This window comes from Thermobia domestica, chromosome 8 (genome assembly GCF_964235325.1).
Source record: "Thermobia domestica chromosome 8, izTheDome1.hap1.1, whole genome shotgun sequence".
Lineage (NCBI taxonomy): Eukaryota > Metazoa > Arthropoda > Insecta > Zygentoma > Lepismatidae > Thermobia > Thermobia domestica.
The window spans coordinates 60695895-60712251 of record NC_137461.1 but is presented as its reverse complement, the minus strand read 5'-3'; the positions used below and the strand labels follow the sequence as shown (position 1 = coordinate 60712251).

Here is a 16357-nt window from a genome sequence, read left to right as displayed (position 1 = left end):
AGCCTGAAAAAGCTTTTACACGTTTTCGACCGAATGTCCCTATCGGGAATCAAACTCGGGACCACCCGCACCAAAAACAAGAGCGTTAGCGGCTACGGTACGCAGGACCACCACAAAAATTAAATTTGCTCGGGTATTTGAGAAGGATATTTCTATTTTTAGGAGAGAAAATATTTCCACATGGGCATTCAGGAAACTAATGCCTCTATTTCTATAGACACAAGAAGTCATCTCGCTGGATCATGTTTGGATTTAACTTTTCTTTACAGCATACAGACTAGTTTATAGATGAAAAATATGAAGTTAAACGAATTTTAAAACTAGGTCTCATAAATGCATATACTAGGGTGACCAGATTCTGACACGAGAAAAGTAGGATACAAATACAAAAGTATATGATAGTTACTGTGTCGGCAATACGCATGTCGTTATTTCATTTAACGTTAACTTTAAGTTAATCATTCGTTTTTGTTAAAAAGAAAAGTACTGAACAAAAGTATTGAAACAATTCAACACAACTCCACATCCTTTGATGAATGACAAAGTGGTTTATTCTTATGAACGTACAGTGAAACTTGATATAGGGCTAAATTTTTTTTTAAAATCGATTTTCGGAGTGTGGGACTATTATAAGGAATGAAGGAAAATTTAGACCGCACGAGGGAACTTCTACTTCACTTGGTTATCATCACTGTCGTAAGTTGGAAAAGAAACTTACTGGTATCTAAAACAAGCCCTTCTCAGTAAAATCAATGTATTGCAAAACAATGGTTTGTTGATTGTTCTCCTTCTCTAATCTTTTAAGGATGTTAAAAAAACAGCGGTTCATCATTCAGGAAAGAAATGCCGGATTGAGTATAGCCCGCTTCCCCCAGTGATTTTTAACGAACCATAATGATTTTAACGATTCATATTAGTTCATAATGAATCGGAATCACATGTTATAAAGATTTAAGATGTAACTCTTGTAAAGAGGCTTTAGTCTAAGAAGAAGAAGAAGAAGAAGAAGAAGAAGAAGAAGAAGAAGAAGAAGAAGAAGAAGAAGAAGAAGAAGAAGAAGAAGAAGAAGAAGTAGTAGTAGTAGTAGTAGTAGTAGTAGTAGTAGTAGTAGTAGTAGTAGTAGTAGTAGTAGTAGTAGTAGTAGTAGTAGTAGTAGTAGCAGCAGCAGCAGCAGCAGCAGCAGCAGCAGCAGCAGCAGCAGCAGCAGCAGTAGTAGTAGTAGTGGTGGTGGTAGTTAGTAGCAATACTAGTAGTAGTAGGAACGGGTTAGAAGCCCCGCAGGGGTTGGTTGGGTTCTGTTCTCGATATAAGTAGTAGTAATAGTCGTAGTAGTGACTCTTCCAGTTCCGGTGACAAAGAACTGGGGGGAGCGGGCTATACACAAGCCAAAGTGCCTATCATTCAAAATGCTATGAATAAAGAATGAAAAATAAAGATGTAAATAAGTTAACTCAGGACATTTACAAAAGAATATTTCTCGATTTTCCAGGCGTCTTCGTGACACGCAGGTAGTGATGTGAGGTGGAAAATTTTCCGCGGAAAATTTTCCATTTCGGAAAATTTTCCGCTATATTTTTCCGGAAAATTTTCCGTTCTAAAAAAATATCAGTAATCAAGTAAGAATTCCTCAGTAATCATGAAATGGATTGAATTCATGTATAGAAATGTTGAAAAGTGAAAGATCTTTTGAAGAATCTGAAAATTTTCATGGCTCGGACAATTTTCAATACTATGTAGGAACAAGTTGAAACCATTTTTCATGAATCGAAATATTTTCTGCCTTATATGGAAAAGTTAAAGAGCTTTTTATGAGTCGGAAAGTTTTCATCATTTTGAAGCAAAAAGTAAAACAACTTTTTTGTGAATCGGAAAGTTTTATTGCTCTGTAGAAACAAGTGAAAGGAATTTTCATAGATCGGAAAATTTTCATCACGATGTAGAAACAAGTGGAAAACACTTTTCATAAGCCGGACAATTTTGGATATGTATAGTGATGTTATGTGGAAAATTTTCCACTATATTTAACTACACATAGAGCTACAAAATTGAATTTCAGTAGAGGAAAGTTAATCAGCAACAAATTATAATTTTTCAATTAGCTTTCGGGAACCGGAAACTTTTCTAATATTTAAAGTTGGGAAATTAAATTTTATACAGTGTTTCTCTCTCTCTCTTGTTCTGCGTGTTCCTTCGTTGCTAAGCGGTTAGCATACGCGCCTTTGGCATGGAAAACCTGGCTTCGATTCCCAGCGGAAGCTCATGTAGTTCGGATTTCACGTTAATCAGTTGTCCCGTCTTATATAGTCTCGCTGCTGAAAAGGACGTTAAACTCAAAATCAACTTAATTCAACTCCTCTCTCTCTCTCTGTGTGTGTATGCAAAGTGCAGAGAACACACATCCAGTTCGTAGAATACAAATATTCCATTCTATTATTTAAAATTTGAATTTATTAAAAGTCATGAATATTTTCCGATTCATAAAAACATACTCCACTTATTCATTCGATTCATGAAAAATTGTTCCACTTGTTCCTACATAGTACTGAAAATTTTCTAAGCCATGAACATTTTCAGATTCTTTAAACGATCTTTCACTTTTTAACATTTCTATATATGAATTCAACCAATTTTATGAATACTGACGAATTGTTACTTGATCACTGATATTTGTTAAGAACGGAAAATTTTCCTAAAAAATATAGAAGAAAATTTTCCACCTCACATCACGGCTAAACAACGATGTAGGAATAAGTGGAGTATGTTTGTATGAATCGGGAAATTTCCCGGAAAATTTTCATCACAGTACTGGAGAGAGAATTTTTTGATTCTTGAAAAACTTTTCCACTTGTTCCTACATAGTACTGAAAATTGTCTAAGCTATGAAAATTTTTTAGATTCTTTAAAAGATCTTTCACTTTTTAACATTTCTATATATGAATTCAATCAATTTTATGAGTACTGACGAATTGTTAGTTGATCACTATTTGTTAACGGAAAATTTTCCGGAAAAATATAGAAGAAAATTTTCCACCTCACATCACGGCTAAACAAGGATGTAGGAATAAGTGGAGTATGTTTTTAGGAATCGGAAAATTTTCCGTTTCAAAATTTCCCGGAAAATTTTCATCACTGTACAGGAGAAAGAATTTTTCGATTCATGAAAAATTGTTCCACTTGTTCCTACATAGTATTGAAAATTGTCTAAGCCATGAACATTTTCAAATTCTTTAAACGATCTGTCACTTTTTAACATTTCTATATATGAATTCAACCAATTTTATGAATACTGACGAATTGTTACTTGATCACTGATATTTGTTAAGAACGGAAAACTTTCCGGAAAAGTATAGAAGAAAATTCTCCACCTCACATCACAGCTAAACAACGATGTAGGAATAAGTGGAGTATGTTTTTATGAATCGGAAAATTTTCAGCACTGTACAGGAGAGAGAAGTTTTCGATTTATGAAAAATTTGAAAATTGTCTAAGCTATGAAAATTTTCAGATTCTTTAAACGATCTTTCACTTTTTAACATTTCTATATATGAATTCAATCAATTAATGAATACTGACGAATTGTCTAAGCTATGAAAATTTTCAGATTCTTTAAACGATCTTTCACTTTTTAACATTTCTATATATGAATTCAATCAATTTTATGAATACTGACGAATTGTTACTTAATCACTGATATTTGTTAAGAACGGAAAATTTTCCGGAAAAACATAGAAGAAAATTTTCCACCAAACATCTCGACTAAACAACTATGTAGGAATAAGTGGAGTATGTTTTTATGAATCGGAAAATTTTCCGGAAAATTTTCATCCCTGTACATGAGAGAGAATTTTTCGGTTCATGAAAAATTTGAAAATTGTCTAAGCTATGAAAATTTTCAGATTCTTTAAACGACTTTTCACTTTTTAACATTTCTATATATGAATTCAATCAATTTTATGAATACTGACGAATTGTTACTTAATCACTGATATTTGTTAAGAACGGAAAATTTTCCGGAAAAACATAGAAGAAAATTTTCCACCTCACATCTCGACTAAATAACGATGTAGGAATAAGTGGAGTATGTTTTTATGAATCGGAAAATTTTCCCGGAAAATTTTCTGGAAAATTTTCCGTTTCAAAATTTTCCGGAAAATTTTCATCACTGCACGCAGGATAGGTCTTTGCAAAACAATGCTGTACTGCAAAAATCAGTACGTCTGGAAACCCTAGCATATACCTAATTTACTTAATAAAAGTGGAAATCACAGGCAGTAAAAATATAGACAATGCATCAAAGGTACCGACAATGTTAATGATAGTACTGTTAAATGTATTTCATTCCCATTACGGCCAAAATTTCATACAGGCTGATCGTATCACTGCGCAAACCCACGTGTTTTTACTAGCCTCACTTACGCATATACCCACTATCGTGGTAAGGTTCTTGAATACTGGCCAGAATACAAAGATGAAGATGGGTTTGTTACCAGGTTGGGTTTCTTGATCAAAGTTAAAAACTCAATGCACATAGCAATGCCAAAGGAGCGATATCTAGCGAACGCGAGTTGATAGCCACGTTGATCACTTTTTTAATTTACACAATGGACGCGAGCCAATTTTTTAAAACCCTGCTCACCATGACAGACGCGTCTGCTCCCATCGGAAATAACCCAACCTGGGTCCACCAGCTTCACCCTGAACTGACTTGGTTAACTAGCATTCTAATGGCCACCTAGCACAGGTTTTTGTGGCACATCTTTGGAAACTATATTTGTACTCTAATAGTAAAAGAATTGTAATTTGTCATCATCTGTGCGAAGTATGGTATTGTAATACCATCAAATGTCTTGGAAAATACGAGAAAATTAGTGAAAGAAGTATAATTTTTGAATAGAAATTTCGACAGTGTGCCTAAACTTGATCGTGGAATAAATAATATGCTTAGTGTCCAGTCAAGTGCACACATCCTTCTCAAATGAAAGTTGGCATCATCCTTGCACTAAACACGAATGTTCCTGTAAGTGTTGAAAATTTCAACTAATATTTAGTTTACCTTCAATAGGATCTTCTGTGTCTTCGTAATCATCATTTCGTTTTATTCTTTCAGTTTGATTTACTCTATAGCATCTATCCTCTACCCATATCAAATCTGGCTTTAAAATATTCATATTTTCAAGTAGGCCTACTTCAACTTCTTTCTTAATTCAAAACCAATTTCGGTTAAATAGTTTGGTGTCCCAGTAAGTAAATCTAGTGCGCTACAAGTTCAAAATTGTCTTATGTGTACCTTACAATGAAGGATTTATGATTCAGGAATTAAATTAAACTACACGAAGGACACAATCAGGAGTAGGAAAGGACACAATTGGAAAAGAAAAGACAAAATCAGGGAGAGGTCAAAATCGGAAAGAAGTTCAGACAGTGAAAGAGGGTTACAGACCCAGACGAACGGGTCAAAAAAAATTGGGGAAAAGAGAAATATGAATAAAACAGGAAAAGAGTGCAAAATGAACGAAATGTATGTGCGAATAAGTGGAGGAAAAAGAAAGTGTAAGTGTATTGTAAGTCTTACTTGACCCCCTTCCTCATAGAGCACTTACAACACGAGGCACTCGCTTTTATGGAAACTGGTGAATTTCAAACTTTTTAATTAAAGGTAATGAAATATAATTTATAATTTTATTATAGTCGTGTACAATGTTGTAGGTAAATATATATTTTCTATAAACAAAACTGATATTCTGTATAGAAGACACAATAATCTTTCAATAGTTCAAGTTTCTAAAATATAAATCTACCGACAAAATCAAAATAACAGAATATAAATTATTGTCCGTAACTCGGAAACAAGAAATATTAAATCAGAAATAATTATGTAATTATACGTCGAAAGAAAAACTATAGTCCCTCAGAGTATAAACACTTCATCCAGTTCCTTGCCAGGTGGTAAAGTGCCCAGGACCGACGAGACGTTACCACGTTGGATAGGAACGGATATCCGCTGTATTAAATAAGATGTAGAGCGAACTTCGCCGGAAACACAAGAAATGCGTCTTCCTACCTCCCTAATGAATTCAAGACTTCTTGCACCCCAAGCACCACTTGTTTCAATAGCGATTGGAGTGAAAACAAACTTTTCGAGAAGGTTGTTGTATTTTCTTTGCTTTTCAGCTTCTCTGCGATTAGCAACAGCTCCAGCATTCAATATTGACAGAGGGAGACTTGAATGAGCGTATGTATCAGCGCATGTGAAGTCCCACAATAAACATTTACCTCTCATCCATGGAACCAGTGTCATCCCATCCGATCGCTTTCCATCCGAACGACAGCAACCAGAAGGTTCCCGTATTGAAGGAAATCCAGCTGTGTTGAGGGTCGTAGTATTATATCATTTACAGAGGAATGTCGGGCGAATCTACCACCGCTCTTTATGCATGAAAGGCCATGCAGGCCACGTTGGTTAACCTCATCCCCACAAGCTGGACAGCGATGAGGCTCACAAACTGCTAAGCCTAAACGTAAGGCTGCAGCAATTCGAAAGCTTTCATTTGACAAATGAAGGCCTAAAGGCGGAGAAGGTACCGCCATCAACCATGCACCCGCTTCGGGAGACGAGGCAGCAAGAAGCCTGGCTTTATCTTCCGGAACAACAACAGATTGTAACAAATGATTATATAATATCATACAATTATAATTTTAAAATGTCGCAGTATTGTTAGCTAAATCGACTATCACACAGAAATTGTAACGCTATTTAAACGGTCAAAGAAAACTTGAACAAGACCGTTCAATACTTCAAATTTACACGTTCTAAAGAATATTGGTCAAGACACTTGAACAAGAGTCTCGAATAAAATTTAAACAACTTTTACACGATCATAGTGTTACTGAATCACGTATTCTCTACTTGTTGATAAATAGTAGCCCAAAACAGGTGACCAAAACTACGAAAACAGGTGAAAGCGAAACTGCACAGTGATCTAGTTCAGACTTGCGGATGAATAACTATATCAATAACGTTTTTCCCTTAACTTTCTGCGGCATTTGGAATTTAATAGAATATATTAAACCTTTAATGGAGTACAATTCTGCTTAGGTATAAAACAGTTCTCTGTACTAAGTTAAAAAAATATATTTATATGTACTGCATGTGGCGTACAGGGAACATAATTAATAACAATACTATGAGAATTTCCTTATTGCCCTGCAAAAGATTTGCACTGAACTACGTGACAACATTTGACTTAGGATATGTGAAGTTGCAAAGCGACATTAGAAGTAGTTGTTGAATTTTTTAAAGGATTTGTTATAAATACAATGTCAAGATATATGCGATAAAACTACGGTGCATACAATATAGACCAGCATATGCTAGATGGTCACTGGAGACCACGAATGCTACCTCACCGTGTCAATGCAAAGCTAAGCTGGCAAGCTGACGCAGTAGAGTATCCGAAGGGAGCAGGTGCGTCGTTGACAATGGGTATACGAGTAAGCGAGAGTATTGAATACCCATGGGTTTTCACAGTGATACGAGTTTCTATATCATTTATAATGATTTCATAGTAGTAAGCTTCTGTTGTAAACAGAAAATAGAATTTTTATATGCTCCGCAGAAATACTCTACTGTTGGAAAATTGTACATAATGCAGTCATTTTCATATGTACTAACTTATTTTTTACTGACGTATAGCACTGGTAATGATTTTACAGTGATAACCTTACACTTGTAAACATAAAATACGGCTGTGTAACATTATTATTATTATTATTATTATTATTATTATTATTATTATTATTATTATTATTATTATTATTATTATTATTAGTAGTAGTAGTAGTAGTAGTAGTAGTAGTAGTAGTAGAAGTAGTAGTAGTAGTACTAGTAGTAGTAGTAGTAGTAGTAGTTGTTGTTGTTGTTGTTGTTGTAGTTATAGTAGTAGTAGTATAAGTTATTAAATTCATCCGCCTGCAGAAATGTGTTCCTCATAAACATGTCTTTCTATATGCAGAACATTAAATTTCACCTGTAAATTTTGCACAATGTGATCTCCTAAACGTGACCAGCATCTGTTTTACTCTGTCGTCTGCGTAAATTTGTTTCTTATAAACCTGTTTTGTTGAAGTATGTTGAATCTTAATTGCAATTTTGAAAAATTTGGTGTATTTGAATTTATCCTGCACTCCAAACTTAGTGAGAAGTTAATTAATTATGACTTTTAAAAAGCTGTAAATAATACCAAGAAAAAATATTTAGATATACATTGAAAATTAAAACAATATATCAATCGCAGTAAAATATTGACTCAGAATCCAATAGAAGAAAAAGACGAAGAATGTTTTGTCTTCTAAACTGTGTGCTGTGGTCATATGTTTAGGAAATGACTACGTTTCTGCTGACCCACATTATTTTCAATATAAAATATTCTGGTAATATAATTATATTTATTTTTGCTTTTTTTCTGATAGTATTACATTCTTGTGTAATTTGGTGTCATTGAAATGAAATATTAGGATACGTTTCCGTAATAACTTAGGTATTCTTGGTTAAGAATAAATTTGTTACTACGTTGTTGCATGCAATTAGGCAAGTTTATAACGTATATTTATAAAATAAATGCCGTAAGAAGCGTTGTGGTAGTACGTGTGGTTACTTAGTTCAGTAGTTTATATCGGAGAAACATTCCAGTCATGAAATTTAATTTGTTGACATTTAGAATTGAGGCCTGCAATCACATGATTACTGTTATAGTTTCTTGTTTTTAGTTGTCTACTGCCCTTTTACAATCAATCTCACGCCTCCCACGTGCCGATTAACAGCAGCAAGACAGGAAGATATTGGCTATGCGTATATCGTGTTATATGCAAAATCTATTCTCAGTGAATTTGCGAAAAGCATCGTCGTCTTACGACGGGTATTAAGTATGTCTGCACGACAGGCAGGAAGTGTTGGAGCATAAAAAAGCGGGAACAGATGGGTATAATGAAGATTTAATCGGTCATTACAGGTAATGGAGATTTAATCGGTAATAACGGATAACTTAAAATTCCGTAGAAAATATATAAGGAGCGAAAGCAGGCGAGTAGCGCCAATGGATATGGCGCCGAAGACAAATCTACTTACAATAATTATGATTGGGAATTAGATTCCTGGGCTTTCGGTATCTATGGCCACGTTAGCCTGTCACATATGAGGAATGACGTTCCTCGGAGATTACACTACTCGGGGAATTAAGGAGGAAGAAAGAAATCGACCTAGGACCATTTGCCTGGTGTGAATGAGGAAAACCAATCAGAATAGCTGGCCTGAAATTTTTGACCGAGTGACCCCACCGGGAATCGAACTCAAGACCATGCGTACCAAAGGCGAAAGCATTAGTAACTTTCTTCGCTGGGCTACGCTACTTACAATGAATGTAACTTTAAAAATAGCTTGAGAAGAGCATTACAGAGTTATATTATGCGTATTTATTCCCTTTAGGGAGGATTACATCGTAATAACGCGGGTATTTTTGTGATATTTCTACCTTATTACATGAGTTACAGGTATGGCACCTGCAGAAGTTTCTTAGATCAAAATAATGCATTTTTTTTTTTTAAATAATGAGCATTGCAAACAATAATACGTACGTAATGTCGTTCAAATCGGTTAAGAACTGTTTGTTTTCAGTTATCAATCTGAAGGGGAGGTTGTAGCTTACTGGTCCCCCGTGTAGGTTAGTAGCTGGGTTGATTTCTTTCTGTACCAATCTGCAGATAGGTTTGCAGCAACTCTTTAAGCCTCGTAATCTTATGCTAACCTCTTCATGATCAAATAATTGGTTGTCAATGTCCTACATTACTTGCTTGATGAATTTTAGCCGTGATCGACCCCTGGCATTAAGTTCTTGTTTTGAGAATAAACTTTTCTAGAGCCATAATTCTTAGTGATGTAAGATTTATGATCTCAACATTCTACAACGGTGTGGTCGAAAAATTGTAAGAAGACATTTTGAGATACAAAATGATTTTCCAATAAAGAACTTTGAACCACTGCCTATAGCATTCAAAGCTGTTCGGAAAAATTATAGTAGGACGCAGTAAGCGGAAAATTCAATTTCGTTATTTTTATTTGGATTGCTATGTATCCCCACAATGCAGTAATGAAAAGACGATTGACTCCGAACCCCATAGTAGAACATGCCGCGATCTGCAATGTGATCGCAGAAAATTTGCTGCATCTGTGCAGAAAAATTGCCAAAGGAAAAAAAAAAAATAGCCAACAGAAAAGTATAAAAACATGCCTGCTATGTGGAGATGTGTTAAATGCACGGACAACTCGCATAAATATAGTTTGAACTGTTTTTTAACTCTCGTAAAGCGCATTTTTTCTTTTAGCAAAACTCGAACTAAGGACACCACTTAAAACTGTTTACCATGCTTCATGTAACGCTGTTATAAAAACCTGATAGTACCATCTTGATTTTTTATTTTGGAATTCTTGCAGAAAATTTTTTACTTACAAAAGCTCATCGCAGAAAAACAAAGAAAGTTCTGCCGAATAGAGTCTGCGCCCGCATGTTCAATTCTTTACACGTTCCTTGCAAACGAACGAATTCGTCCCATTACCTTGTTTTCAACTAAACATTGTTTCCGGCGTGATATGAAAATAATAACAATAAGTGTATATAACTGAACTAACAATTCGTACATACAAAGACATATGTGTAGATTCTCGATAGTACGAAGTATTCTGCATTTTTGTTGTGGACTTTCTCGTCTTAAAACACTCGCACTCTACAGGTAGGTTTCAGAAGAAAACGCTTATATTAAGTTTGACAAGTAACTACCAAATATACGAATTTTTGAGATGTAAAAAAAAAAAAAAAAAAAAAAAAGAAAAGAAAAAGAAAAAAAAAAACTGTTCTCCTAAGCCAAATCCAAGAAAGTTTTGCACATGTTTCGAAAGGCTATAAAATGAAATGTGGGAAATTATACGAAAACAATTCTTCGGATACATTTGTATTATATGTTTAGGTTACAAGAAAAGAACTCTGTGACTTTTTTTTTTTTTAAATTAAAAATAAACCAATATTTCTCTTCTTATTGCCTCGCAAAAGGCTCAATACATTTCAAACAATCTGATAGAAGCAAAGATTATATGATTCTGTTTGATATTATATTAGCAATGAGTAAGTCTGTAATGGTTTTTAAAGATGGATAACCATGTATAAGATTATTTTATATTTTTTTCAAACTTAAGTATTTATTCATTGAAAAAAATACACGTGTAATCCGGCACAACTTTCAAACATGCAAAATTTAAATACGAAACTACATTTACATTAATTACCGTAATTGCCAAAGGAACGCAATTGTTTAACGTTCAGAATTAAAAACTAAGCTAAATTCATCTTCATTCCTTTAGATAAGACGAAAACGCGTTCCTTGGTTTCGTTCATGTAAAATGAACGAATTCCAAGGAAAACGTCCCTTTTAATGAGTGTTTCCTTTATTACGCTAACACTCGTGCACTGCAGCATATAATGTTTGTGAAATAGTAACTCTAAACGTAAATATAATGTGACTATGTTATGTTATATTGATTGGACAATAGTGACTAGTACGCGAAATGGTAACACAAATTTATGTGTACCGTAAACCAAACGGTGGTGGTGCAAAATGGACCTATTTTCAAAGAGGTCAAATTGTAGATATCCAAGACCGCGACCTTGTTAGGTATATGAGAGCAATACTATCAAGGTGATGACAGCATTTAGAATGTGGCAGAATATTATCAGAGAAGAAGAGTAGTGAACAGAAACCATGCCTGGGTTGGAGAGGTCACAGAAAATTGAAAAGGTTTGTTATAAAGAACCGTAGAGCTAATGGGGTGCAGCTAACTGCATAACTCGATCAGCATCTGGAACGTGCTTTTGCAATCACAGCCCGATGAGAGCTGCGTCAACTCTGCTGTCGGGTTGCCATTTTGAAATATATGACCAGCGGCGCCAATATGGTTGCACGGGAAAGAGGTACTGGGAACGAAAAAACATACCATTGATAATTTGAAGAGAATGGGTGGCCAAATAAGTTATCTCGTTGCTTCCAACAATGGCGGGTTTATGTATGGCCGACTCCCAAAGAGCCATATGTTCCGGACTGCCTATTTCCTACCGTTAAAAATAGCAGCGCTTCTGTCCTGGTGTGGACAGAAATTTTATGACATTACATTGATCCTATTATTATCCTCAGAACGAATTACAAGCAGTGATTTTCTGCACATTTTAGGTTAGCAGGTGCATCCTTTGTTACGGATGTTGTTTTTTAGCAACGACCCAATCTTCCAAGATGACAATGTGTTGATGTATGTAGCGGTGAGCAGCTGTTACTGAAGCGTAGTTTTAGACAGCAACCTATAATGTATGTGGGATTTTTTTTTTTTCATTAATAAAAATAACAATAAGGAAGAAATGCTTCCAATAAAATTATTTTTATAGTTGCAGAGATTACTCCAAGAAATAGTCGTAATTTCATTGTAAGTAGTTTTGGCTACCTAATTGGAGATTTATATCGATTGTAGTGATAATATTTGTTTCTGAATAAAACAGTATGAAATCAGACTGATTAACTATAGCATGCGTCCTCAGGACAATAAACTTTTTCCTTCTATTTTTGCTTGAGAACACAGTTACTAAAGATATAAATCGATTTTCTTTTCAGTTTTGTACATTTGTTGTGTATCATCTATAAAAATGTGTATAAAATTCACAATTTGATTTAAGCATCGTTCGTATATTTTCAGAATAGTGATGTATATTTATGCAGGAATAAGCCTAGAAGCAGCTCAGCTCTCTGATATGGGGTGAACCATGCTGTGCCATTCCCAGGATCTCTTGGCACAGCATTGCGCTGCACCGAGATGGAAAGAATGGATACCACTTTTCTCTCAGCAGGTTAGTAGTAATTAGTTCAGTGACCTGTTGTAGAAAAGGTACGAATTGTTACGTTCAGTGTCAGTTTCTCTTAATGTTTGCGTGTTTGTACAAACCTTCCAATATTTTCAATTTTTATTTGTGCTAAATCACTTTTCGTTTTATTATCAACATCATTTTCCCTTAAACAAGTGCGTTTGAATGGGGCTGGTTAATAGCTTTCTGCTTGGGAGTTTTGACAAATTCCCCAGCTGGGCTACTGCGGGGTTGCGAGGATCCTTATAGTGCCTCACAAAGATCTGTATGTTTGCAGATCATTTGCAGTTAAGTCTATCAACAAAAACAACTTAAAAAAAAAAAAAAAAAAAAAAAAAAAAAAAAAAAAAAAAAAACGCTTTGAAACTGGAAATTTTTCCCCGTCTTTCCCTCTGCAATATTGGTTGATATGGTTCTCGCCTAAAGGGAAATAGTCAGGGTTGGACCCACCTGAAAAAACCCATCTTAAAACCCACCTGGGTTTTTGACTTTTTTGTTAGTGTATTATTGATATAACTAAGGTGACCACATTGAAAGTTATTTTTATCAGATTTTAAACTTTCTTTGGGCGAATTATACGCTTTCATGTTAAGATAGACAACAATATTCAACATGAGAACTTTATAAAGCTCTAAATGCACTGAATAAATAAATAAGTATATAAAACCCTCATCTTAGCTTGAGATAATTGTAGAACAGATTAATGTGTGGATTATGCTTATAGCTTTTTGAAGTAAAGTAAGCGATTGTATATTTTAGAAAATACTTTCCGTGAATAGTGTGTTTCCTGATTCGGCGCCGCCGAGGGACGTTATCCCTCATATGTTGACGGGTTTAAGGTCATAGGTGCCGGTACTAACAGTAAATATGTAAATACATTAGTAAAACTATTAGTATTATTTCTTACCTTTGATGGTAACAAAAGTATTCAGTAAAATTTGGTTTTCCAACAACAGTTAAGTTCAGTCATTTGTTGCTAGCCTTCAAATAAGCATTCTGTAGAATCAAAACTAGCAGTAACGTAAAAATTCTTGTCAAAATTAAGAAGCTTAATGCTCGGAGCTCCAGAGACTACGTAACGCTTACTATTTCAAGTGCTGCATTCAAACTTCAGTATTAATGGAAGTTTCGATGTACAGTGAAGCTAGCTGCATTTTCAGGGAAAACCCGTCGTGAAAGAAGTGTTCGGGAAATTCCCGCAATTGAACTCACAAAGGATCGAAAGTGAACTTTAACAATAAGACCATTTATTTTATGTTGAAAAATAAACAAAATAGACATAGAAAAATAGAATATTTAAGACATTTTGATGAATCATGTCTTTGTTTTAAATTAATATAGCTATTTGGTATTCATATTTGGTGAACATCACTGAAGCTCATAGGATGACTCGATCTATATTTGTTAGTTTTTCTGGCTTTACCACACAGTGTTCAACTTTCGGTCTTTTAAATTTTCAGGATACAAACCAGAGACACTCTAAATTTTCTGTTTAATTTTGGCAGCATACTAACGAAAATTACAAAATGGCGCGCTTTTTTTAAAAATAGCTGATGTCCACTGGCGAAAATCCCGGGGGGATGATAGGAACATATCCCCTACAATCTTGGAACTGTCCCCCTCAATAATCCGATTGGAAATGTGTCTTTTAAGAAGAAATGTGATGATTTGTGTTCAACTGTCACAAAGGAAAGTGAGATGAAATTGATACCTCCCAGAATAAGCCTCAAATCTGACCGTCTCCCAGTGTTGAAGACAACTCTGATCCCCTACCCATGTTGTCCCGGAGTCCCACAAAGGGGACAAAATATGACGATATTATTATTGCTTTACAACTTTAAAATCAGACTGGCAACATTGAAAACTGTTTACAGGGAATGATCATATTTGGATCATCCAAACAGTTTTCAATGTTGCCAGTCTGATTTTAAAGTTGTAAAGCAATAATAATATCGTCATATTTTATGTCCCCTGTGGAGGACGCCGGGACCGACATGGGTAATCCTCCTCAGCATTGTTTTTCGCCTTCGTAAATATTTTGTACATCGCATATATATATATGTATGTATATATATATATATATATATATAGGGTGGTAGGTAACTCCACCGACAAACTTTGGGAGACGATTCCTTATATGAAATGAAAGAAAAAAGTTGTAATAAACATGGGATGAAAAACGTCTCCTTTCAGAGTTATGAGTCGCCGAAAATTCACGTTTCGAAACGCTCTGTCTTAGAAACTACACGACCTATCCCAAGCGGTTTAAGGAATTACAAAGGAATTACAAGCGGTTTAAGGAATTACTGTGTAATTCCTTAAACCGCTTGGGATAGGTCCTATAGTTTCTAAGGCAGAGCTTTCGAAACATGATTTTTCGAATTTTCAGCGGTTCATAACTTTGAAAGGAGACGTTTCTCGACCTATGTTTATCAGAACTTTTATCTTTCGTTTCATATAAGGAATCACCTCCCAAAGTTTGTCGGTGGAGTTACCTACCACCATGTCTTACCCGTCCCCCCAATGTTGAAGACAAATTACCGCCGCTGCTGATATCCACGCTACAAAGCGCACCTTTAGGTCTTTCAAGTTGAAATTTTCAAAGTAGAAGCACGAGAGACTAAATTAGCTGTACATATTTTGACGGCCTAAAGTTTTAAAATAGCGGGTATCCATGCTACAAGGTGCAATTTTCGGACTTTTTAAGTTGATATTTTGAGGGTAGAAGCACAAGACATTCCAAATTTGCTGTATAGATTTTTTCGGAGATCCAATATAAAATTTCAAAATGGCGGCAATTTTTTGAAAACAGCAGTGAATAGAAAGTTGTTGCAAGTTCTGACAATGACACACATGAAATGTAAATCATATTTTAACATTTTTACCCCAAAGAGATTGAAATATTTCGAAAAACCCAATTAAACCCGAAAATACCCGAAAAACCCACATGGGCCCAGGTGGGTTGGGTTTTTTCAAAAATACCCGGGTTTTTTCAAACCCTGGAAATAGTCCGCTCCTTCAAGTAGTACACAGAGGAAAAAAAAAAAATGGCGCCTTGCCTAAATGCGAGATTGTCAAGTGGTCATAACTATTGGTTCTATCAACCAAGTAAGGTCAAGACAGCTGTGGAGACATTAAAGGCAACCCCGTGAAGACAGACTAAGGATGTTAATATTTGATACACTCGTGTTTGAATGAGTGGAAATTTGGCAGCGTAGAGAGAATGTTTTCCTTTCATATGTGTATGGATGAATGAGAGAGTTGGAGAGCAGCTTTTAGAAAAAGAGCGTTAGTGGAGGAAGGGGTAAGATTTTAAAGGGGACTGCAAGCCCTGTCCTCAACTCGACTGACCAATGTCCTCGCAAAGGGAATATAGGAGAACGTACGGGACGAAACTCTTGTCTTTC

At 35.1% G+C, this 16357-nt stretch overlaps 2 protein-coding genes across 2 annotated transcripts in view; one reads left to right on the top strand and one right to left on the bottom strand.

The window, feature by feature from the left end:
- The window catches only part of LOC145692941 (activating signal cointegrator 1 complex subunit 1), an 82871-nt gene extending 77651 nt beyond the window's left edge, over positions 1 to 5220 (bottom strand). The window contains exon 1 of the mRNA XM_081768525.1: positions 5054 to 5220. Coding sequence (XP_081624651.1) covers positions 5054 to 5168 — 115 coding nt within the window. The 5' untranslated portion in view covers positions 5169 to 5220. The remainder of the gene's footprint in view (positions 1 to 5053) is intronic.
- A 3091-nt stretch (positions 5221 to 8311) lies between these two features.
- The window catches only part of Uvrag (UV-resistance associated gene), a 41288-nt gene continuing 33242 nt past the window's right edge, over positions 8312 to 16357 (top strand). The window contains exons 1-2 of the mRNA XM_081768517.1: positions 8312 to 8430; positions 12785 to 12935. Of these exons, the coding sequence (XP_081624643.1) occupies positions 12852 to 12935 (84 nt within the window). The 5' untranslated portion in view covers positions 8312 to 8430; positions 12785 to 12851. The remainder of the gene's footprint in view (positions 8431 to 12784; positions 12936 to 16357) is intronic.